This window comes from Lissotriton helveticus, chromosome 2_1 (assembly GCF_964261635.1).
Source record: "Lissotriton helveticus chromosome 2_1, aLisHel1.1, whole genome shotgun sequence".
NCBI classification, from domain to species: Eukaryota; Metazoa; Chordata; class Amphibia; order Caudata; family Salamandridae; genus Lissotriton; species Lissotriton helveticus.
In genome coordinates this window covers 2,055,207,440-2,055,232,554 of record NC_136059.1, presented here as the reverse complement: position 1 = coordinate 2,055,232,554, position 25,115 = coordinate 2,055,207,440, and the positions used below count along the sequence as shown (strand labels likewise).

Genomic DNA, 25,115 nt, shown 5'->3' with positions numbered 1-25,115 from the left:
TTATCTTACAAATACTTGCTGAGTTTCTTTGTCTATTTTATTATAGTTGATTAATTGGGCGACTACAAGAAGGAGTCAGTGGGTTAATGAGTGGATGCATAAGTAGAACGATGAGTGACAGAGTACACTTATGATGACTTATTGAATACCTAAGCTCACAAGTGACTAAAGAGGCACATTTGAACCTATTAGCATTGCCAATGCCTGTTGCTTGCCAGTAACTCTGTTTATTGTTGATAAGCACATACGTTTTTTGCAGCTGCTGTTTAATAATATATGTTTGCAACAACATCACAAAATAAAGTAACAAATATGCAATTTGGTACTGTTTTATGTACCTTATTAAACAAATATGTAATATAAAAAAGTTTTGAGTTCTTTTTTGTAAATAAGGTCGAGATGTACTGACCTTCTAGCAACAAAAAATTATCGTACTTTGCAAATCATTTTGTAACCAGAAACTTTTTGGAGAACCAACTTAAGTACTAGTAGGTCTGTTTGCAAAATAAGCAATCGTGGGGTTGTAGTCAACCCTAGCTATTCATTGGGTAGATCACAAAGTGTTTCAATCTGATTGGTCACAGTCAAATGGATGGGGGGCTGAAAGGGTCTGCAGACTATCATGCCTCTAATTGCTTTTCAATAAAGGTAACTATTTCTTTAAAAGCGGCCCAGATTTCAAGTACCCCAATTTCTTTAGAGGAAATTGAACTGTTTTTCAAAATACATAGCACTGAGCGAGCCGAGTAGGAGTGAATTTATTTTTTCCAGTCCAACTGGGAATTTTGACAAAGTTTGACATTTTGTAAACTTAATTACAAGAAGAACGTTTGCATTTCAGTTAGAAACACTATGTGATGTGACAGAATGCTGGGTGAAGAGCTGCAGTAAAACTAAACTACAACTCTTTTGGTGTAGGATCCACTAATTGTATTTTTAGCTGTGGAAGAGCTGGATTCTGGAATAACAATTGGTTATAATGATGGACTCACCTTACACCTTGGTGGTACCAATACAATGAAAGGCTATGCTTCCTTTGAAACTCCATTAGTATTGATAGAAAAAAGCTCATGTTGTATAATATCCAGATATGTTGATGAGGGTCATTCCTTTTTAAATTCTTTTTATTAGGGTGGTGGGTTTTGTGCTTATTCTTGTTTTGGGTTCATTTTTTGACTTTGAATATGTTTTCAGACCATGGCTTTATTTGTATGTTGTGTCTTAGTAAGTTTCTCATAATAAGAATTAATTAAATAATTGTTGGTGAACAAAATTACTTGTGTAATGTAAACTGACTTAGTATTTCCAACATTGCCACTGCTTGATGGCTTCTGCATCACCTCCAAAGTTGGGAGAGCCCATATCTGTGACAATGTTTTTGTCCCTCATGAATTTCTTTTCTTCCTTTTTATTCTGGTAGGAAAGTACACTGTGAACCCGACTCAGACTCCTCCAGTCCCCGACTCCCTTCTCTATCCCTCTGATCCACCTTCCATGCCTGTTCCTTCCATGACCCCTCCTCCGTTATCCCCATGTCTCGAGCTCTTCCTCCTACTACTTAGTTTGATGGGAGGAGACTGCACGTTTCACCCCCATTCTCCACTCTGTCCTCCCCAGCCCCCTTTACAGTGTCACTCCCATGGCTTACTCCTTGTTCTTCATCGCTCCCTTCCGACCCTCCTCCAAAAAAGCAGTAAGTCAGGGTGAAGGCAGAATGTTTTAGGTTCTACAAGGTTTACAGAGTGAAAAGGATAAATGGCGCTTCATTGCCAGCACGGTGTCTGTGTGATTTACAGTTGCTTTCCTGTGTAAAGATCTCTATTCTGTTGCTTCTATGAATACAATTATTGAATTTCAATGAACAATGACAGGTTTGTTTATCGAGATATATAAAACTACAGCATGAACTTTTGAGAAACGATGTCAGCTTGGTTTTTACCAGCCTACAAATAGAGTCACATACCCAAACGAGGCTCCGAATAGTTTGTCAACTAACAATATAAACTGCGTTTTCATTATTTAGAATTATAGGTTGCTGTTTATCTTGTCATGCGTTATGAAGAAGGGCACTGTTCGAAGCGTCGTGGCCGGAGTTGTCCTTTTAGTACAAGCTTCAATTAAGAGGAATGATATAGCACTTTCCATGAGGCCTTTGAAAGGTCCTTACGTGATGTTCTTTTCTTGTCAGGATATGTCACTGTGAGGGGGACGACGAAAGCCCCCTCATCACACCGTGCCGCTGCACGGGGACCCTCTGCTTCGTGCACCAGTCCTGCCTGCACCAGTGGATCAAGAGCTCGGACACGCGCTGCTGTGAGCTCTGCAAGTATGACTTCATCATGGAAACCAAGCTGAAACCCCTCCGAAAGGTACCGTGTTTGCCTCACGCTGCTTGCGTAACTAACCCTGAAGGTGTCACAGAAAGAAATATTCCAGTGTGTGATTATCAAAATAGCGGTTTTGCTATCTTTCGTGTGTGTAAGCATGTAGCGGGAAGCGGTTCATCCGTGTTGTGTCTTTACACACACAGGCTGACTCATTAGGGCAATACGTTACACAAAACTATACAGATAAGGTCTGGTACTTTATAAATGTGAACGTTTTTATTGAAAATGTAAAGATTACAATTATTGACGTGTTACCAACGAATAATAGAGCATACAGTTCAAAATAAAAAAAAGACGGTTGAGCTCTACGCTCTAACTGGGGACCAAGGAATGGCAGAACGTAAGGTCCTGGACACCCAATGGCATACTTTCATGTTTTGTTTGATTTTTTTTGTTGGATGAGGTGCAATTTCTGTATCAAAGCTTCATAACAGAGCTGTAGTGGAGAGGTAGGCTGTGAAGGCAACAAGATTCTTTGGCTTTCTGGATGGTGCGTATGGTTTTGAATGTAATTCTGAATTCCGTTGGAAGCCAGTGGTGGGCGTCCAAGCCAGATGTGCATGGTGTTGGTGTTTCTGGAGGTCAGTTTGGCTGCATGATTTTGCAGTATTTGCAACCTTTCAGTGAACATTTGCTGCCCTCTATAGACCAAAGTACAATAACGCAGGCACAGCATTACTAGGGCTGTTGTCAATTCCATTAGATAGATAACAAGTTTTAATTTGTGGCCGGGTTGTCCTGAGCATGGACAATTAAAGTTTATCACCACTAACAATAGCATTAACTTTCGGATGACTGAATGATCCCAATTTGAGCTTAACCCCAAATTTTGTGTTTTTGTACTTTCTGGGATGTTGATAAAAGCTTGCCATTTTACAGACCTGCTGGTACAAGGATCTTTCAGAAACAGAACATTTTCACAGGCAGTCTGTTATTTTATTAACCCTCTGATTGGTTGTCTATTTGAGAAAGAATTTGGGATTCAGGGGGATAGCTTTGAAAATTACTCTAATGATGAATTAGCACGGTTTGGACAACTGAAACATGTAAATATTGTAAATTAGAGGTGAGAGGGATGATCCCTGTGAAACTGCACAAGTTAATCCTTCATACTGAGGAGGCTTCCGTCCTAATGTACATCAGTTGTGGAGTAAGGAACAAACCTATTGCATGGCTTTTGCAGATAATCTGACCCATACTTTGAGTCCTAAGAGACGGACATTGCGAGGCAGAGTATCATGAGATGCGCCAAGATCCAGAAGAATTGGAGCTGCTTCCACTCGCCCAGGCTGGCTAGGTGGTCTTCTGTAGTGTTAATGGAAGTGTAACAGGGTAACAGTTGTACCCTAACACTGTTAGGATTGTAAATCTACAAAGTTGTATTTATTGGGTTGTCACTGAAATAGAATACATTAACTGAAAAAGACTGATCAAGGTAATGGGGGCTTTAAGGGATGAAAGTATATTGAAGTAAGACCTATTAAAAAAAATAATTACTAGGTGGAAGATCAATAATTAAAGGAAAATAGACACACATTAAATGAGAAGGCTGGAAAAGTCACAAAAAGCACATAACCCGGCTGTGAGCATCTTACATTGACGAGTCCATCGATCTTATGGGAGCCACCCTCCCCTTACATTGATACAGCGAGTATTCTAAGCGAAAGCATTAGCAAGCTAGATAAGGAGCTCTCCATTGAGTACACATGCTGGGATCTGAGAACAGCAAGGCTGATGCAATACAACAATGGCTACAATATTGCTTCGTGAGATATGATGGAATCATTATAAGTTTTGTCAGTTCTGAACATAATTAACTTTGAAGTAACCACAACATGTTTATGTAGCAAGTTAGCCATGAAGCTAAAAACCTCAGCCCAGTAGAATTGAAGTTTCAGACAACTGGCAAACATTTTTGCTATCAGCACCAGATATAGATCATCGAGGGCAGTTATCGTCAACTCAACGTCCACACTAGATTGCCTTTCACCAAGCTATACTATTAGTTTAATAAAGTTTGATAATGCTATACTTTCATATTATCACGTAAGAGGAGCAGATTTCCCAATGTTATGGCCTCACATGGATTTACAATGGATACACTGCTGCTTTGCTTGTTGCATCAGCTTGCTCCAGATCGTCTATGGCTGCCTCAGAAAATATTTAGTAATAACCAGTATTTTGTGGGTGTGCTTTTGGTTAGACAATAGCATTGTCCCATATTGAGATGGCTTTGACCAAATTTTATATATAGTCTCTAATTTGTAGGAATTAAAAAAAAAATACTCTTTAGGAATTCCTTACATTGCCTGTTTGTAAAATGAGTAAATATCTACGAGCCACTTATTCTCGGCCATATCCCCAATGTTAGTGTATCTGTCATGAAAAAGTGTTGGTAGTGATTAGGACCTCTAATATTTTAAACATCTTAGCCAATATTTTCCTCATCTTGATAGCTTATTGAACTAACTTTGTTCAGTAAAATGAATTCAAAAACATGCACTTAGCTACCTAAACGTAATTCATAAATAGAGGGAGGTTTACAGATGGCCGAGTGCCGGGAGTGTGGCCTTTGATTAAAAAACTGATGGGTTTGGAAAATGGATAAATAATATTAAAATCTGAAGTTTGGGAGTGGGCTGCTGCCTCTTGTAATCGGAAGTCTAAGATATTTTATGGGTCTCCTGGGGATTTTACGTTCCTAACAAACGCATAATAAGTTTTTTTTTTTAACCAAATGGTGTCCAAATCTAGAGGAAATTCTCAGAGTACGTACAACATGTTAGGCAAAACCACCATCTTTATTATATTGCAACAATCCATTAAGGTGAGTTGTAGATTGATCCATTTAATTTTTAAAGTGATGTTTTATCTTCTGTAATAATGGATCATATTTCAGTTCTAATATTTTGTAAAAATCTGTCGTTAAGTTGACTCCTAGTGAAAATCTATTGGGCACTTTCCTAGCATCCTGTATTTTAGTGTGGGTGTTTGCTCAAATCTGGGCTAGTGTAACAGTGCCAGAACAGCAGCCCTTGTCACCAGAACTTAACACGTGAGGTTAGGAAGGTGGCTCCCGTATTTCTCCATACATGCAATCCATAAAACCTAATGTGCGGGATGTGAGGTGCATTGTTCTGGGCAATTCGGCTTCTTGTCATGCCCATTGTTTTAAATGACTGAAAGTCTTTGCTCATTAGTTAAATTAAATGTATTTGCTCGAAAGTCAATCTCTACCCTCTCTGCCTACTTTCTGGTTATCCTCAACGGAAACAGAAAAGGAAAAATACCCTTGTTTTTCCAACATTTTATATAGTGGGCTTGTTCATGTAAAATTGGAATCTTCTTGTTTCACAATTAAAGCCAGACATAATCCAAATATGGCCGGAAACTCCATCCAGGTCTGAAATTTAGTTGGCAATGACTCTCTAGGGTGGAAGGGTTCTAATTTGGGTTCGACCAGGAGTCCCTCTGGAAGTCTTGTAGATGCATGCATGAAGACCTTTTCTCCTGAGGCGGAAAGCCGGGAGCTACAGGCACGAGCACTTGCTCTTTTTTAAAACTTTGAGAGTCACAATAAAATTGCACTTTTCTTTTAAAAATTGAATTGAGAAGCTGAATGAATGCGTGTGAGTTGACTTAAAAACCCCCACCGTTCCATACCTCCAGTCTCCTGCCCACAGCCTCACAGCAGATCCTAGCGCTGCCGAGGGCTCTCAGTGGAAACAAACATTGCCGCCATTTCCCGCCGCACTCTAAGGCAACGCCCCTTTTACGAGGCCACGCCCCCTGAGTATATAAGCCGCAGAAACCGAGCGTCTGGTTAGAAGACCTTTTCTCCTGAGGCAGAAAGCCGGGAGCTACAGGCACGAGCACTTGCTCTTTTTTAAAACTTTGAGAGTCCCGATAAAATTGCACTTTTCTTTTAAAAATTGAATTGAGAAGCTGAATGAATGCGTGTGAGTTGACTTACAAACCCCCACCATTCCATACCTCCAGTCTCCTGCCCACAGCCTCACAGCGGATCCTAGCGCTGCCGAGGGCTCTCAGTGGAAACAAACATTGCCGCCATTTCCCGCCGCACTCTAAGGCCACGCCCCTTTTACGAGGCCACGCCCCCTGAGTACATAAGCCGCAGAAACCGAGCGTCTGGTTAGAAGACCTTTTCTCCTGAGGCGGAAAGCCGGGAGCTACAGGCACGAGCACTTGCTCTTTTTTAAAACTTTGAGAGTCCCGATAAAATTGCACTTTTCTTTTAAAAATTGAATTGAGAAGCTGAATGAATGCGTGTGAGTTGACTTAAAAAACCCCACCGTTCTATACCTCCAGTCTCCTGCCCACAGCCTCACAGCGGATCCTAGCGCTGCCGAGGGCTCTCAGTGGAAACAAACATTGCCGCCATTTCCTGACGCACTCTAAGGCCACGCCCCTTTTACGAGGCCACGCCCCTCTCTCCTGACACCTTTTTCCCATAAATTATGTGTATATTTCGGTCGCGCAGCGGGCGCGACGTTTGAGCGCCGAAGGCGCGCCTAAGGCAAGCCCGTCTGCGCCCGTCCGCGCCAGCTCCGGGCCTCGGGCCAGCCATGCTGTCAGTCCACTAACTGCCCAGAGACTCACGTGGACCAGAACACAGCTACTAAATCTAGGCAAGACTTCCTGCTCGTCTCCCACCCCTTGCAACTTCCCTCTACCTAGCCCTTTCTTGCACAAATGCCTAAACTGCCCTTTTTCCCTATGTCCCGACTGGACCCGTACCAGTAACAGTAAATCTGCAACCAATCAACCCCCCCCCCACCAAAACCTATTCCATGGGATTGGTGAATTGCCGCTCTTTACCCCTGCCACGCCAATGACATCTGGCTATTACTGTCCTCCACATCCTGGGACGCACTATTCCTAACTGAGACTTGGATTAAAGACTCCCCCAACACAGACATCGCCCTAGCTATACCCACGGGTTACAGCTTCACGGGATTAAGCCGTGAGGGCACCAAAACTGGTGGAGGAATCGCTGTGATCCTAAAGAATCACCTAAAAATCACCTCAAGAAAAATTCTAAACATTAAACCTATTGAAGCTCTATACTTCTCAATCACTGACTCTACTACAGCCATCTCCTCAGGGATCTTGGTCTATAACCCCCCGCACACCCCCCAACCCGCCATCCTAGAGCTATTGGCAGTCGCGGCAGATCTCTCCCTTAAACACCCCCACTTCTTGGTACTGGGAGATTTCAACCGCCACGTGGATGTAAGTAGCTGCAACCGCGCGTCCCAACTCCTAGAATCTATGCAAAATATAAATTTGATACAAAAAGTAAAAGGCCCCACTCATACTGCAGGTCACACCCTTGACCTCATTTTCTCGAACTGCGAGAAACTTACAACGTTTCCCCCCTTACCTCTGTCATGGTCTGACCATTTCTTGATACCTTTCGAGCTACCTCTGACCCAAATGGTCAAACAGGAATCTGCCATCAGAACTCAAGGCAGAAAATGGCACAAGCTTACACCTACTGCCCTTGACGAAATTACTATAACAATTTAAACCTTCTTCCGGACGACCTCAACGAAGCGGTGCGTATACTAAATAGCGACCTCACTATCGAGAAAGTTGCCCCTTTACAAATCCTTACTTCCCGCAGACAAAAACCATCGGCTCCATGGTTCACCCAAGAACTACGGGCACACAGAAGCATGTGCAAAAAGTTGGAACGACTTTGGAGACTGAACTATGATCAAGTTGCCAAGGCCCTTTACCGACAAGGCCTTAAAGAGTTTCGCAAACTCAAGCGCCACGGCATGAGCACCTACTTCTCAGATACCATAGCCAAAGCAAAAAACTCTACTGAGGCCCTATTGAATATAGTGACAGATTTCACTCATCCCAGTGCACTATTCACTCTAATACCCATGTCCCAAGCACTGTGTGAAAACCTATCAAACTTCTTTGAAGAAAAAATTGCCAAAATTACGGCAACTATTCTTCAGAACGGCACCGACTTCTCCAAAGATCTCACCTCCAACTGCAAGCATACATTCACCGCATTCCAACCACTTACCAAGGAACTTGCTCTGAATTTATTTTTGGAATGTAAATCTGGCTCACCTTTGGACCCAGCCCCAGCCCTTATCATGAACGAAATTGCCCCCCTAATCATTAACCCTCTACTAGACATCTGGAATTCCTCTTTACTCACTGGAGTTGTCCCCACCGCCTGGAAACATGCAATGCTAATTCCAATCCAAAAAAAAACTGACATTGATCCCACCTGTCTAAACAACTACCGTCCAATCTCACTCTTACCCAAGTCCGCAAAAGTTCTTGAAAAAGCTGTTCAAAAACAACTGTCACACTACCTGGAATCTAACTCCTTATTTCATGATACCCAATCAGGTTTTAGACCAGACTATAGTACTGAGTCAGCACTACTCGAGGTATCCGAGTCGATCCGAGAATGCACGGATAGGGGAGAGGAGGCCATGTTGGTCCTTCTCGACCTATCCGCAGCATTTGACACCATTTCCCATGACAAACTACTGACTCGCCTGCAAGAAGTAGGTGTCTGCGGGTCCCCCCTCTTATGGGTAAAATCTTTTCTTACAAACAGAGCACAACACGTGATGTTGGGACCCTTTCTCTCCTCCAAAAAACCACTGATCTGGGGCGTGCCGCAGGGCTCTGCCCTTAGCCTGCTCCTTTTCAACGTATATCTCAAACCACTGGCAAAAGTAGTTGAATCCTGTCAAAGTAACCTTTTACGCAGACGACACCCAACTGGTGTTCTCCTTCAAAGACCACACTGAAAAATCATTTCACAACTTTTGCCTCTGTATGCTTATTATCGCCTCCTGGATGTCTGCCAACAACCTAAAGCTCAATACAGATAAGACGGAAGTCTTATTCTTTAGTCAAAAATCCCCCTTACCTTCCAATCTTTGGTGGCCGTCAGAACTCAACCCCCCCCCCCCGGTACCAGTCCGAGCCGCCCGTAACCTAGGCTTTCAATTTGATACCGCCCTCTCCTGTAAGACTCAAATCAACAAAGTCACCTCAGCCTGTTTCGGGAAGCTACGAATGATAAAAAAAATCATCCCCTACCTACCGCTCGACTCTCGAAAAACAGTAGTCCATGCCCTCATCACCGCTCACCTAGACTACGCTAACAGCCTGTACGTAGGTGCCCCCACTTACCTCATTAACCAACTACAAAAAGTTCAGAATGCGTCAGCTAGGCTAATTTGCAATATCTCTTACCGCCATTCCATTTCACCCCACCTGAGGAAACTTCACTGGCTCCCAATAAAACTGCGCATTCAATTTAAAGCCTTAACCCTGGCCTTTAGAGCCCTCAATGACCGAGGCCCCACCTACCTACGTTGTAGAATGAGGTTTTCACACGCACCTCGGAACCTCAGATCCAACCATCTCCGCCTCATGATCTGCCCCCGTTATCGTCGTGCACGTACGGGAGGAAGGGCCCTTGCAGTGACCACTTCCAAACTATGGAATCAGCTTCCCTCAGAGATAAGATTTCTGACATCAGAACCCCTATTTCGGAAAAAACTAAAGACCTGGTTTTTTTCCCAGATCTAACTCTATTCCCGCCTTCATACTCCCCTGACCCTCCTGAGTTAATGTCTTCAGCGCCGGGACACCTCCGTCGGAGGTAGCTGTGCGCTCTAGAAAATACTAAATAAATAAATGTTGATGTGGCGGGCCAGTAAATCATTATAGTGGGAGATGTAATGGTCTTCACATAGGAAGTGGTAGTCTCTGCCCGTCAAATATGGATCAGCTGCAGTTCCTAGATTTACTTTCCAGGATCCTTAGACATGACTCTGATACCCCAACATTGCTGGGGGAAGACTACAACTGTATGGGAGATGTTGACCTTGATTGGTCCATCCCTCTACTGGCTGATTCCCCAGCAACAAGGATGGTACAAAGCTACAGGGAGCAAGTGAGACATGGAACACTACATGATGCATGGTGAGAGCGTAATCCAGGTCTTAAGGAATTTTCCTTCAATTGTCCAGTCCACGACTTAAATATCGGCCTAAATCAAATATTGAGTTTGGCGGGGCTTGTTGCCCATATGGGCCTTGCTCAATATCTAGGTCGCACAATATCAGATCATAACTCCCTACTGCTTGAGCTCTGTGGGTAGGGCCCTTAACACCCATACTCACCTGGATACTCTCCCCAAGCTTCCTGTATGAGCCCACTCTCATGGACTCCTTGGGAGATAGGATTATAGACTATTTTGCAACAAATGTACACACTGCCACCCATACAATCATTGAATGTGACGCCCAGTTAGGTACACTGAACAAAGGTGCATAAATAGTGGTTTGCGGAGCATTGGGAGGATCCATGTTGAAGATGCATTGTGCAGCCATATAATGCATTGGTTCCGAGGTACAGCAAGGTTCTGATGTGATGCCCTGTGTTGCTTGAGCTCCCCTGGGTAGGACTCTACTCACCCATCCCCACCTGGAGACTCTCCCTTAGCTTCCCGTACAAGCCCACCTTCGGGAACCCCCTGGGGAGGGATAGGATTATAGACTATTTGCTACAAATACACGCACTGCCTCCCATACCAACGTTGAATGAGACACCTATAAGTGGGCACAGCCTTGGCCAGTTGTATTGCAGGAGGACAATGAAGGAGAAATCTCTTAGATTAGATTAGCATCAGGTGGATTAAAGCCCCCCCCCGCTTTTAGACAGGACTGCCTTCAGGTGGATTGTACACTAGAGGAGCTTGGACAAACACCTTAGTTTTCCTAAAATTGAGGGGAAACAGCATGGAATTGATTTATTCCACATGCGTTTGGCATTGGTGGACAGGTGCCAGAAGAAGTAGTATAAAGTTAAATGTTCGGTTTTTAATTCTCTTTTGAGTCAGTAATTTTTTTCATGATCTTGTTTCAGTATGGTTACAGAAATACAGGCATTTCGTAATATACTAATAAGAATAAATGTTGTTATTCAAATATTGAATGCTCTGTAATAAGTAAATGTTTCATTGAGGTTAAATTATTACGTGTCAATCTTCCCCACAACTTGCTGCTTTGTATTTTTCTTGGTCAGTCAGTAGATGTGGAGGGTTTGCTCCAGACTGTGTGGACCACTTTGGAGGGAAGAATATGCCATATGGAAACCGCAGCTCTGGGCTGCCCAGAGACCATAGATCCCCTGCAGGAAGAGTGGGAGAAGCTGTTAGAAATGGGGTGTATGGTTGGCTAAGGTATGCACCTAATCCAGGCAGAACCCACCACTCTAGCCAGGGCAAGGGAGTTATACACTGAAGATAACCCCTGCTCACCCCCTTGGTAGCTTGGCAGAGCAGGCAGGCTTATTCCAGGGGCAATGAGTAAAGCGTTAGCACAACACACTCACACAGCAGTGACACACTAGACACACCTTAAAAGAAACTCTACACAAGGTTATATAAAAATATACTTTATATTATCCATAAAAACACATTAGATCACAATCACTTATATTACTGTGCCATTAGGCACTTGTTATGACTTCACAGGGATAACATAAATCACTTGGCGAATCGGGCCACCATCATAAACACTACAGTTAGGAATAACCAGTAACTACTGAAAGGACTGTACTGAGCATAACACTTTATGCATACACATTAGCAGTAGTGCACTGCAGTAGATACTTTTAGAGTGCGCACATCATGGCAAGATCAGTGCATAAACGTACATGAGTACCTCTGATATTCACATCAGGGCATAGCATAACATAAACTCTGAAGTGAACCAAGTGAATACATCCTCGCAGGTAGGGCACCAAAGTACAAATCCCTCTATTTCAAATCTGCAGCCACAGCACTTTGGTGCTTATCGTATGGGCCGTGCGGTAATTGCTCCGTCAAGGGTTGCCACCCGGTCCTGCTCCCTGATCTCATCTCCCCCAAGGTAAGTGATCACCAAAGGAAGGGGAGGCAGCCGCTCTTCCCATTTTCGCTGGGGACCTCCATTTACCCCAAGGATTGGCCCTGCGAGCTCGCAGCCCTGGGGCTTAAAACACAGAAGCTCACCCCACTCGCCACTCCCTGGGGGCTGAGCGAGTTAGGTTGCAGCCATCTGCTGCAACCGACGACCCGTGCTCTGGTGCTCCAGGTGGAAAGCAGCTAATGGCAGTGCTTTGATCCGGCTCTTCAGGTCCGGGTAGACATGGGGGGCGTCTCTGTCCCCCTTTCCTTTGATTGCGGTCGGGAGCATGGTCCCACTTTGCCCCACCCACTACCAGGCTCAGTCACACGGCTGGTTACTTCTGCCTTGCTTCCGGCGGCTGCAGGGCTTCCTGCTACAGGGCATCGAGCCATGAGTCCTTCTCTCAGCTCCGTTGAGGGTTTAGAGTAGCCCTCCTTCTGGCACAAGAACGCGAGGTAGGCTCCTGCCCTCACTTTGGATGTGCGGCGTCTCCTGCCGCACTTTTAGAGGGTGAGCCCACGTCTCGGGATCCGGTATTAAATTCAGCCCCCACCACACCTCTGTCAGGAAAGTGCAGCGCCTCTGAGCGCAGAACATTGAAGCACTCCACAGCAGTATGAGCCCACACCTAGGGCTCAGGCAAACAAACTCCAGTGCGCCCAAAGCCCAGGTTCAGGGCCAAAAGCGATTGCCAGACCCTGTGTAGCACTCACGACATGCTGTGTCACCTCAAACCCAGTGCAGCCCCCAGGAGCAGTCCACAGTGCTCCCTTCCTGTTGGGCTCTGTGAGAGCAATGGGACACTCAGGTTAGGAAAACGGGCATCAGGCCAGCACACATGGTCCCTGGGGTAAGGGCAGTCCCTTCAGCAGATCAGCTCCCAAGGCAAAGTCCCAGTGGTGGTTCCCTACCAGTACACCTCTCTTGTTGTCCCACGCAGTGTCTTCCCTTTTACATTGGGTCACAGCCCCTTCGCTTACAGTCCAAATGTCTTTGTTCTGGGGGAACTTTAAATACATTTACAAGTGCACAACACCCCCTATTCAGAGTGTAAGCTTTGGTTGGCGTGAATGCACATCCCCTCGCCCCTGTCAGTCAGAACCAGACGGTCACTATGCATCCAGACAGGGCAGAAAGACACAGAACACACAGAAATGCCCACTTCTAAAAGTGGCATTTGTAAAATAGTAACAATAAATCTGCTTTCACCAATAATCAGAATTTATTACTACTATTCCAAGCATACCAAAACCAAACATACCAAACATGGTCACGCTACCCCTCTCATGCCAAGAATTACCACTGAAGCACATATCAGGGAATTCCCAATGCATCCCTATGAGAGGTCAGATTCACAGCAGTGAGAAACCAAATAGTCTGTTTGTCACTATCATGCCATATAGTTAAGGCACATGCCCTACCTTTTACCTATGCCACACCCTGCCCATAGGGCTAGCTAAGCATACCTTAAAGGTTACTGATAGGTAGTAAAAGGGGAGTTGCAGATGTGGCAATCACTTCAAATGCCACATCACGTCAGCAGTAAACTCCGTGTGCAGGCCCTGCAGAGGCAGAGGCCTGATATAGGTTTGAAAGGCTGCTTTGGTGGGTGGTGCAAGCAGCGCTGCAAGCCCACCAGTAGTATTTATTTACTGGCCCTGGGTAAATGGGATACCACTGTACACGGGACAGATAGGTGAATTAAATATGCTAAACGGGTGTAGACCAATCTTACCAATCTTACCAAGTTTACAAGAGAGATTACATGCACGTTAGCACTGATCAGCAGTAATAAAGTGCCCAGAGTCATAAAAACACCAAAAGCAGGTCAGAAAAAATACAGGAGGCATATGAAGGCAAAAAGTTCTGGGATGACCCTGCAAAAAGGGCCAAGTCCAACAGAAGTGAATGTGATGTTTGGGAAGCTTCATTTCTTGCGCCTCCAGGAGTACACTGCAACCACACACGTGTAGGGATGACATGCAGGCAAGTTGTTGATTAAAAGAAATAGGAGATGCGAAGAGAGAATTATTATGTATCTCCCACATCTATCTTTCAAAGTGCCGGGTCAACATGTTTCAGCCTTCTCAGCGCCCTATGGGTCAGAGGCTTTCGTTAGGACCTAAAATATATTGCTACATCGGATCCCTTCATACAATGTGAAAGAGTGATGACATGGATTCTCTTTGGTAGGACATTTTCCCTAAGAATACTGTAGTCGCCTTTTTCTGGTGTTCATCTTGGACTATTTCTCCTAAGAAAAAGGGGAGGACTACATATAAAAGTGTCAAGGGTTTCTTCTGGGATTACTTATTCCAACTAAGATGCTACATTTTATAATGTTTGGATATCATAAAATAATTGATGTGTTGACTCCAGGGTTTCAACGTTGTCTGGGAATGAAAGTCAGCTTCTCCAGTTTTTATAAATGGCAAAGCATTATCAATTTCAAATTAATACTTTGTAGCCATACCTTCTGCAGTGGAAAAGATTTTGGACATTAAGATGAAAAATAATTGCTTCAAAAGCAGAGAATCAGTGGTCTGGTAAATATTTGTGCTTAATGGGCCCAATGTGGAGGGCATATGATATTTCAAGCCCAGCCCCTTAGAAGGATTCCCGTTCGCGTACCTTCATATCCAGATCGGGAAACCTCCCAGTCTGGATGAGGCCGGGGTATAAACCTTTCTTAAATGTGGGAGGTAATCTGAAATAAAGGGGATTCTTTTTAACAAGACGTATGTTAGAACTGGGGGTCCCTAGTTGGCAGAGGTAAGTACAACTGTCCAAATAGGGACACTTGCTTCTAGTCAGGGTAAGAAGGATACACTCTTTAGATAAACCCTGCTCACCCCCTTGGTAGCTTGGCACAAGCAGTCAGGCTTATCAAAGGCAATGTGCAAAATATTTGTACCAACACTCACAGTAACACAGTGAAAACATCACAAACTGACTCCACAACAGTTTAGAAATATAAAGGTATTTAATCTAAACTACACAAGACCAAAATGACACAAATCCAACATACACAGTTCAAGAATATGGTTTCAAAGGAGTTCTTAAGGTTGCATTAAAATAATCCACAGTTGCGTCACGTTTTAGCCAACAGTACCTTTAGATGCGACAAAAGTTCCAGGTGAAAGCTGCAGCGTTGAAAAGCAAGCGATGCATCACTCCTGAGACCCTGGGGGGGGCGATGCGACAACCCCGCTGGATGCTGTGGGCGAGTTGCGATGACTCCGGTCTGAATGGGGAGGGATGTGATACCGTGCGTGGATTCCGGTGCGCAGGTTTCGTGGAAGCGTCTCGCAAAAGGTACGATGTGACGATCTTCTCCTCTCGCGCCCTCATGATGCGATGGCTCTGCGACGACTCTCGCAGCGACATTATGCGGTCCGCAAGCAGGCAGTGCAACGATCTCACCCAATGACGACCGGCTCGCCGACGATGTTCGCAGCGATGGTACTTTTCCCGCACCGGAGCGATGCATTCTGCAAGCGAAGGATGCGCCGGTTCTTGCAGCGGCAACAGGCGCTGCGACGATCTCGATCTTCGTGGCGGCTGGAATTTCCTCGCCCTGGCGGGGATGCGCTCCGCAAGCGAGCGATGCGTGAATCTTTGTAGAAAGTCTTTAGTATATTGATTTCCAGCCTCCCAAGCACAGGTACAACTTCCAGAGGCACCACAACTGGCCAACGCACTCTGGGAAGGACAGAACTCTCTCAGTAGAGTTGAGGGAAGCTGGGGAGGCGAAGTCCTTTTGTTCCTGGGACTTCTTAACAGGGAGCCAGCTCTTCTCAGGCCCTTGGAGATTCCTTCAAGCAAGGGGACACAGCACAAAGCCAATTCCTTCCCCTCTCTTTGGCAGCAAAGCAACTGCAGGTCAGTCCACAAGCACACAGCAGGACAGTCTTCCTTCTTCAGTCTTCCAGATTTCTCCTTGGCAGAGGTTCCTTCTTGATTCCAGGATGATCTACTTTTCTGTAGTCTGGGGTCCCTTTGTGCAGGAGGGCTCTGAGCTCGGTCTGAACCAGTTCTGGGTGTTCCTTGAGCACTTTGTTTTCCTGACCTCTCCTTTCCATTCAGAGCGAGGGACAGGGTCATCAGCCACCCAGCAGGTGGTGGAGCCAGCATTGTGGAAGGCAGGCACATCCCTATTCAGGCCCCCTCCCACAACTCTAGATGCAGATGGAGCTATTCAGCCCAGGGATGGCACACTCAGCCTCTGGGAGCCACCCAGCCCCTGTCACTCAGAAACCAGACAGTCAATTCACAAACAGGCCAAGGCACACAGAAAGGTCACACAAGAGAACAGCCACTTTCTAAAAGTGCTGTTCTCAAACACAGGATTTAAAAACTACCTTTCCTAAAAGATGTGTTATTAAATTCTGAGTTCAGGGATACCAGACTTTGTTTTCCTGACCTCTCCTTTCCATTCAGAGAGAGGGGCAGGGTCATTAGCCGCCCAGCAGGAGGTGGAGCCAGCATTGTGAAAGGCAGGCATATCCCTATTCAGGCCCCCTCCCACCACTCTAGATGCAGATGGAGCTATTCAGCCCAGGGATGGCACACTCAGCCTCTGGGAGCCACCCAGCCCCTGTCACTCAGAAACCAGACAGTCAATTCACAAACAGGCCAAGGCACACAGAAAGGTCACACAAGAGAACAGCCACTTTCTAAAAGTGCTGTTCTCAAACACAGGATTTAAAAACTACCTTTCCTAAAAGATGTGTTATTAAATTCTGAGTTCAGGGATACCAGACTTTGTTTTCCTGACCTCTCCTTTCCATTCAGAGAGAGGGGCAGGGTCATTAGCCGCCCAGCAGGAGGTGGAGCCAGCATTGTGAAAGGCAGGCATATCCCTATTCAGGCCCCCTCCCACCACTCTAGATGCAGATGGAGCTATTCAGCCCAGGGATGGCACACTCAGCCTCTGGGAGCCACCCAGCCCCTGTCACTCACAAACCAGACAGTTAATTCACAAACAGGCCAAGGCACACAGAAAGGTCACACAAGAGAACAGACACTTTCTAAAAGTGCTGTTCTCAAACACAGGATTTAAAACTACCTTTCCTAAAAGATGTGTTATTAAATTCTGAGTTCAGGGATACCAGAGTTTTATGTCCTATCTTGCTCCTATGGGAAGATATGCAGGTAACCACTGTAGCCAGCATTCCCCATGATAGCCTATGGGCAAGATAGCCTTACAATAGTGAAAAACGAAAATGGCTGTAATTCACTACCAGAGCATGTCACCTGCACTAGTACATGCTCTACCTTTCACATACACTGCACCCTGCCCAAGGGGGTACCTTGGGCCTTCCATAGGGGTGACCAATGTGTACAGAAAGGGAAGGGTTAGGCCTGGTCAGTGGGGACACTTACCAGGAGGACATGGCAGTTCACAGACTGCACATAGGCACTGCGGTGGCAGGCCTGTGACACCATTTTAGGGCTACTCGTGGGTGGCACAATCAGTGCTGCAGGCCCACTAGTAGCATTTGCATCACCAGCCCTGGCACACTCAGTGCATTTTACTAGGGACTTCTTGGTGATACAAATTTGTCAATCATGGATAACCAATCACAATAACAATTTACACAGGGAGCACGTTGACACTGATCAGCAGTGGCAAAGTGCCCAAAGCATCTAAACCAGCAAAAACTAAATCCAGCACAGCGTCAAAAATACAGGAGGCAGAGGCTTAAAGACAGGGGAACCATGCAAAAGATGCCAGGTCTAACAACGTAAATTTAAACACAAGTGAAATCTCGCTGGAAAAGAAGGAGTCAATTTATGAGTGGTTCGGAACGTAACATCGGAATTCCTGCTCTTACCTTGGTTCTTCAAACATTCCTTGAGATGCGCCCTCTCGACCAGCTTAACGGTGGGGCTGAGGACGTGTTCAGTTTAATCCTGAACTCAGCTACATGTGTTAACAGTTGGGGTTTATGGTATCAAGGGCAGGTTACTAGTCATGCCCCTAGGGGACTATAGGCAAGTATCTCATACTCCCGGGGGACTTGAGCTGGAGTAAATGGGTGCGCGTAGTCGCACTTCAGTACCCCTGGGGGATATCATTGATGTAAGTTTGACTACCACTTGTCATTTAACCTAAACTAATATTATCTTAATCTCTAAAAGGCTTGTGTGTTCTCTGAATGGAGAAGAATGCTTTTTTGTAATTATTTCATCTATTTTAAACTCCCTTGTTTTCAGATGGGAGATGGGGACTTCTCTAAATAGGTTCTCTTCCTCAGCCTATATCTTTTAGGACTTTTTATATTCTGTTTACTTAATTAGTAGGTCATTCAGTATTCCACTCCATATATTGTGTAAAACAATAGGAATATTTATGTAAATATTTTCATCGAAAGTGGTTACTAATTACAGTTCTAGGGATCATTTTTATCCTATTACCAATAACCTCGGAATATTGTCATTTAATCCTTCTTAGGCTGCTCTCAAATGATAGACCTAGCTCTGTTCTTTCTGCAATACAATTCTTTCTGCTTTGGTGTCTACATGTTCTAAAGTTTCCAAAATGACCAAATCTTAAGTCTTCCGTTGAATGTTTTGCGGTAATGAAATGACTACTCATTTTGGCAATTGCTCTGTTACACCTTATATTACTTATGTGATATCAAACATGCGTTTTGACTTTTCTGCACATCATGCCTTTTTACTTTAAGTGACAAGGGCAAGTAATCATACAAATGGCATGTGAGGTGTTACAGTTCGTATGTCTTTTCAAGGTCCATGTGAAATTAGATGTGAGCTAGAGCATTTTGGTAGTTGCTGTTAATGGGAAAACAGAGAACGTACCGCATGGACAGTGACCTGTGATGGGAAGAAGTTTGAACATTGTTGAGAATGTTGGTCGAGTATGGACTAAAAGATATCTGAGATATTTTTGTCTCTTATGGGAAAAACGTGGTGATAGCCTGTCCAAACCTCCAGAATTTACTATTCTCCAGTTTTTTCATATCACTTTCTTTACAAAATTTGATGCTGCATTATAAGTTGTTACGCATGAAAGTATCTCTTGTTCCTGAGGCTTTTCATTGTTTAATAATAGTCCAACCCTATGTTGATTTTGTGCTCTTTTGTAGCTTGTTGACAAGATTGGTTTAGAATAGTTTTAGATATCAATTTGTCTGTCAATGCTTTTGCTTGGTTTTGAAAATCTGCCTTGCTGGTACAATTATGGCTTATGTGGAGGTGTTGGCCATATGGTAGATTGTCATTCAGAGAGCGTGGATAAAAACTATTATATATATTTTAAGGTGTTTTTATCTGTGGGTTTGTCATATGTCTTGGTGCCAATCTCTTCATTTTCTGCAAAGAGAGTGAAGTCTAGGAAGGAGAGAGTGGAGCTGTCTATCTGGCTAGTAAATTTAAGAAACCTGTCATAAGTATTTAACCAATCCACGAAGACATGTGCAGATGTTGTATCTTCTTTCCAGATAATTAGAACATTGTCTATGTAACGTTTCCATAGTTTAATCCTCTCATGATATGGGTTATTGATTGTTAAGATGTTTTTCTTCTCAAACTCACTGACATATAGTCCTGCCAGGCCAGAGGCAAATCTACTGCCCATAGATGTCCCATGGATTTGGAAGTACATTGTCATATTCAAAGTAGTTTTCTGTAAGTGCCAATTTACAGCATTCAATCACAAATTGTTTAGGAGTCCTATATAGCCATTATGTTTTGAAAAAGTGTTTCCTCTAGTGTCGTCCTCTGTGGTAAGCTTGTGTATAAGCTTTCAATATCCAATCCAATAAGTAAATTGGTATTTGGGTTATAAGGGAGACATTGTAGTAGTATTCTCAGAATGTCTGTAGGTTTTTCAGATTTGTGGGAGTTTTTTGAACAATAGGTCTATGAAAGACGTCAGTAAACTTTGAGAGTGGCTCCAAAACTGAGTTTAACCCTGAGATGATGAGACGTTCTGGTGGAGGGTGTTAGAACTGAGGGTCTCTAGTTGGCAGAGGTAGGTACCTTTGTCAAAATAGGGGCCCTTGCTTCTAGTCAGGGTAAGGGGGATACACACTTTAGATAACCCCTGCTCACCCCCTTAGTAGCTTGGCACGAGCAGACAGGCTTATCCCAAAGGCAATGTGTAAAGTATGTGTACCAACACTCACAGTAACACAATGAAAGCACCACAAATGGCCACCCCACCAGTATAGAAAAATAAAATATCTTTATCTAAACTAAACAAGACCAAAATGACAGAAATCCAACATACAAAAACTCAGTAGAATGCCTTTAAAAAGGTTGTTGCAAAAATAAACTTGTGGATGATGAAATGCAACACTTTACTCACAAAGTACCTGGGATGTGTAACACAAAACAAACAAAAGGGTTGCAGAGACGGCGATGCGTCAATTCTTCCTGCGCTCCGGTTCTGATGCAACAAGATTGCACCTCGATGCGTTGCGACGATCCGGTGCGATGCGAGAAAATGTTGTCTTTACTGTGATGCGACATTGTAGAGCCGATGCGGGAACGCACAACAGACGTGCGCCAAACTCAGTGGTTTTCTTAGCTGCAACAGACCCTGCAACACGCTTCCCCGGTAATGCGACGACACCCTCGGTGACTGTGACACGCTTCTCTGCTTTTGCGGTGGCTATCGGCAGCAGCACGCTTCCTCAGTAATGCGACGGCCCTGCGACACACTTCTCCGGTGATGCAACTGCACCCTTTGTGCAGCGGCACGCTTCTCCTGTGATGCAACGGCAAACAGCGGCAGCGGCGACACGCTTCCTCAATGATGCGGCGGCGTCACGCTTCTCTCATTGTGTCGCGCTTCCAGCTCCCTTCAGCAAAAAGGCCTCACACACAGTAACAGGCCCTCCTGGCAGACCGGAACTCCCAGCAAGGAAGTTCAGGGCAACTGGGGGTGAAGTCCTTTTGTGCCTGGGACTTCAGAAACAGCAGGCCAGCTCTTCTCAGGACCTTGGAGCCTTTTTGTCAGAGGGACACAGCACATAGCAAAGTCCTTCTTCAAGCAGGGGACACAGCACACAGCAAAGTCCTTCACTTCTCTCCTCAGTAGAAACAGCAAACTGCAGGCCAACCCCAGACACACAGCAAGGGCAGTACTTCTCCTCAGTCTCTTCAGCTGATCTTCTTTGGCAGGGATTCCTCTTGATTGCGCAGTAGTCTAACTTTCTGGGGTTTCAGCTCTCATATTTACACCCCAAAAGTATTTGTTCTCTATGTAGGAGGGGTCCTGGACGCAGTCCAAACCAGTCCTTGGTGCACTCTGCCAGTGCACAACTTCCTCCTTTGTCAATGTGGGCCAGGGTCATCAGACACACCAGAGTGGGTGGAGCCAGCATTGTGGAAGGCAGGCATAACCCTATTTAGGCCCAGGTGATACTCTTCCCACCACTCCAAAGGCAGATAGGTCTCTTCAGCCTAATGCTGACTCATCCAGACTCCTGGAGCCACCTCAGCCGTTGTCACTCTCAAACCAGACAGTCAATCCACAAACAGTCAAAGGCACACAGAAAGGTTGAACAAGAAAATAGCCACTTTCTAAAAGTGCTTTTTTCAAACACTGCATTTAAAAACCAACCTTCTTAAAAGATGTGTTATAAAATTCTGAGTTCAAGGGTACCAGATTTCAATTTTCCCTCTTGCTCCTATGGAAAGATATGCAGGAAAACATGTTACACAGCATTCCCCATTCTGTCCTATGGGCAAGATAGCCTTTCAAGAGTGAAAAACGAAATTGGCAGTATTTCACTATCAGGACATGTTACCCACACTAGTACATGTCCTACCTGTCACATACACTGCACCCTGCCCAGGGGGGTACCATGGGTCTACCATAGGGGTGTCCAATGTGTTAGAAAAGGGAAGAGTAAAGCCTGGCAAGTGGGTGCAATGGCCAGGTCGACATGGCAGTTAACAAACTGCGCACAGGCACTCCAGTGGCAGGCCTGAGACCTCTTTTCAGCACTACTCATGTGGGTGGCAAAATCAGCGCTGAAAGCCCACTAGTAACATTTGGATTACCAGCCCTGGCACACTCAGTGCACTTTACTAGGGACCTACTGGTAAAACAAATAAGCCAATCATGGATAACCAATCACAATACCAATTTACGCACGGAGCACTTGCACTTTGGCACTGATCAGCAGTGGCAAAGTGTCCAAAGCATCTAAACCAGCAAAAACGAAATCCAGCACAGTGTCAAAAATACAGGAGGTAGAGGCAAAAAGTCAGGGGTAACACCAAGGATGCCAGGTCTAACAGAGGGTTTCTATTTTTGTGCATTTTCAGAAGGAAATAAAAGTATGGAATCCCTGGATCTGCTAGAGCATCACTGATTACACTTCAGAGACCCATGTTCTTGGGTGGACTTGGTGTCCCAAATTACAAACCTTACCACTTTGCGGCACAGCTATTGTTGGCTGCTCTCTGGTTGGTGGGGCTTCACTTGACAGAGCTGGGAGAGCTTGGGGCCCCAAGCAGAGAGGGAGCACAGCTGGCTCTTCTGTTGCGGGTTAAGATTAGTCCCCCCTCATGGGCCATGCCTGCTCCACACTGCCCTTTGTTGCTGGATGGGGATGCGTTACTGGGTGTGCACTGCCGCTCTGTATGCCTCTGTGCTACCATTGATGGGACTGCCATTCATTGGCTAATTTACTACCCAAGGCATGGCACCTTGGACGGTGGTGGGGATGGAGACATAAGGGAGCTGCTACTCCTTCTGCACCCTGGAAGAACTGATGACTAAAGACAATTTACCTGGTGTTCAATTCCTGGCCTATAGGATGCGGCCTTGTGCCCTGCAGCAATTCCTGGGAAGCGTAATCTCTAGTCCACAACCTCCTGCAGCTCCTGCTCACTTGTGTTGAGGGTTGACACCTTGATCCTGTTCAAGCACTTCGATCCCTTTATTTTCTTCTGCTTGAACTTTTTCACTATTTCTTGTCTGTTCCTTTTCAATTTCAGGAGTTTGTGGAGGTGTATCCATCACTTGCTTTGTCTCTGTCTGACCTTCCTCTTCTTCCTCAGATTTGACGTGAATCTCAATAATCTGAGGCTCTTCGCCTGTGCCTATCTCTTCCTCTCTATTCCACTCTCTATCTTCGTAGGTTCGCTCTCTTGTTCTGATTGGGTCTTCGGTTAGGTCGATTATGGGTATCCAATCCTCTTGACTGGTGCTCGGTTGTTCGTCATCAGCTACTTCAGGCCCAACGTCTGCAGAGCCCTCAGCTGGACAACCTTCAGCGCCTTTTTTCTCGTCTGGAATCACCTTCTGTGTATGGCTGGCATGGATCCACTTTGGAACGCCGGCACACTTCACCGCTGTTGTGGTCACCCGTATTATTTGGCGTTTTTCTCCCCACCTCGGTGCAAGGCAACTCGAACGAGTATGTTTCTTGATTCTAACCCAGTCGCCAGGAACCAATTTGTGGACTGGGGTTGTTGGATTGGCGACGGCGTCTTCCCCAATCTGGCGAGAGATAGAACGCACTTGGTCACCTAGTTGCTTGCAGTACTCAAGTACCAAATCATCAGAAATGTTTAACAATTTATATCCTGGTACCCATGCTTGTCTCATCACTCTTCCCATCAGGATTTCATGAGGACTCAGGCCTGTCTTTCGGTCTGGAATACTTCTGAGTCCCATCAGAACAAGAGGCAATGCATTTATCCAGTTCATGCCAGTAGAATCACACATTTTTGCTAATCTCGATTTTATAGTGCCATTTATTTGCTCTACTACTCCAGAAGCCTCTGGACGATATGCACAGTGCAGTTTTTGGGTGATCTGGAATGCTTTACAGAGCTGATTGATTATCTCATTCTGAAAATGTTTGCCTCTATCTGATTCAATTGTGACTGGAACCCCGAACCTAGGTATCAATTCTTGTAGTAACAATTTGGCTACTGTTATGGCGTCACTCTGTTTAGTAGGGTAGGCTTCCACCCATTTTGAAAACAGGCAGACAACGACAAGGACATATCTTTTTCCCTCACAACGAGGCATGGTGATGAAGTCAATCTGTATTCTCACAAAAAGACCCCTCTGATTTCCCAATTTTCCCCAATTCAACTACTGTTCTTTTGTCAGTGTTGAACTGCTGACATGTCAAGCACCTCTGGCAGAGTGACTCTGCTACTTTCCTGAACTTCGAATTGTACCATGTTTGTTGGAAAACCAGAACCATGGCATCCCTACCAGTGTGTGAATTTCCATGTATCAGTCGGGCCATAGAAGCAAGCAGATGTCTAGGCAACACAGGCATACCATTTGGGCCCACAATGACACCATCCTCACTTCTCGGTCGACAACCAAGTTTCTTCCATTTTTCTTTCTCTTTATCTGGCACCGCATGCTGCCAATCTCTCACCTCCTCCCAGGTAGGCACCTCTTCAAACACCATAAGTTGGCAGCTGTTTCCAGGTCCCCCCAGTTTAACATTTACAGACATGCGATTTCTGGCACAATGTTTGGCCACTTCATCAGCAAAATTATTTCCCAAAGATACATGGTCAAGGCCCGATTTATGAGCAGCACATTTGACCACTGCCAATTCTTTTGGTAATTGGATTGCTTCCAGTAAATCTTGTACAACTTTCCCATTTCGAATAGGAGTACCTGATGAAGTCAGAAACTCCCTTTGTAGCCACAATTGGCCGAAGTCATGCACGACCCCATAACAGTACTGACTGTCAGTATAAACTGTTATTTTTTTGTTTTTCCCAATTTTACAAGCTCTTATCAATG

At 44.9% G+C, this 25,115-nt stretch overlaps 1 protein-coding gene across 5 annotated transcripts in view; it reads left to right on the top strand.

The window, feature by feature from the left end:
• Window positions 1–25,115, top strand: part of MARCHF1 (membrane associated ring-CH-type finger 1) — a 1,438,547-nt gene that overhangs the window by 1,177,500 nt on the left and 235,932 nt on the right. For all 5 annotated transcript variants that reach the window (XM_078677015.1, XM_078677016.1, XM_078677013.1 and 2 more), the window contains one exon: window positions 2,189–2,369. In XM_078677015.1, coding sequence (XP_078533141.1) covers window positions 2,189–2,369 — 181 coding nt within the window. The remainder of the gene's footprint in view (window positions 1–2,188; window positions 2,370–25,115) is intronic.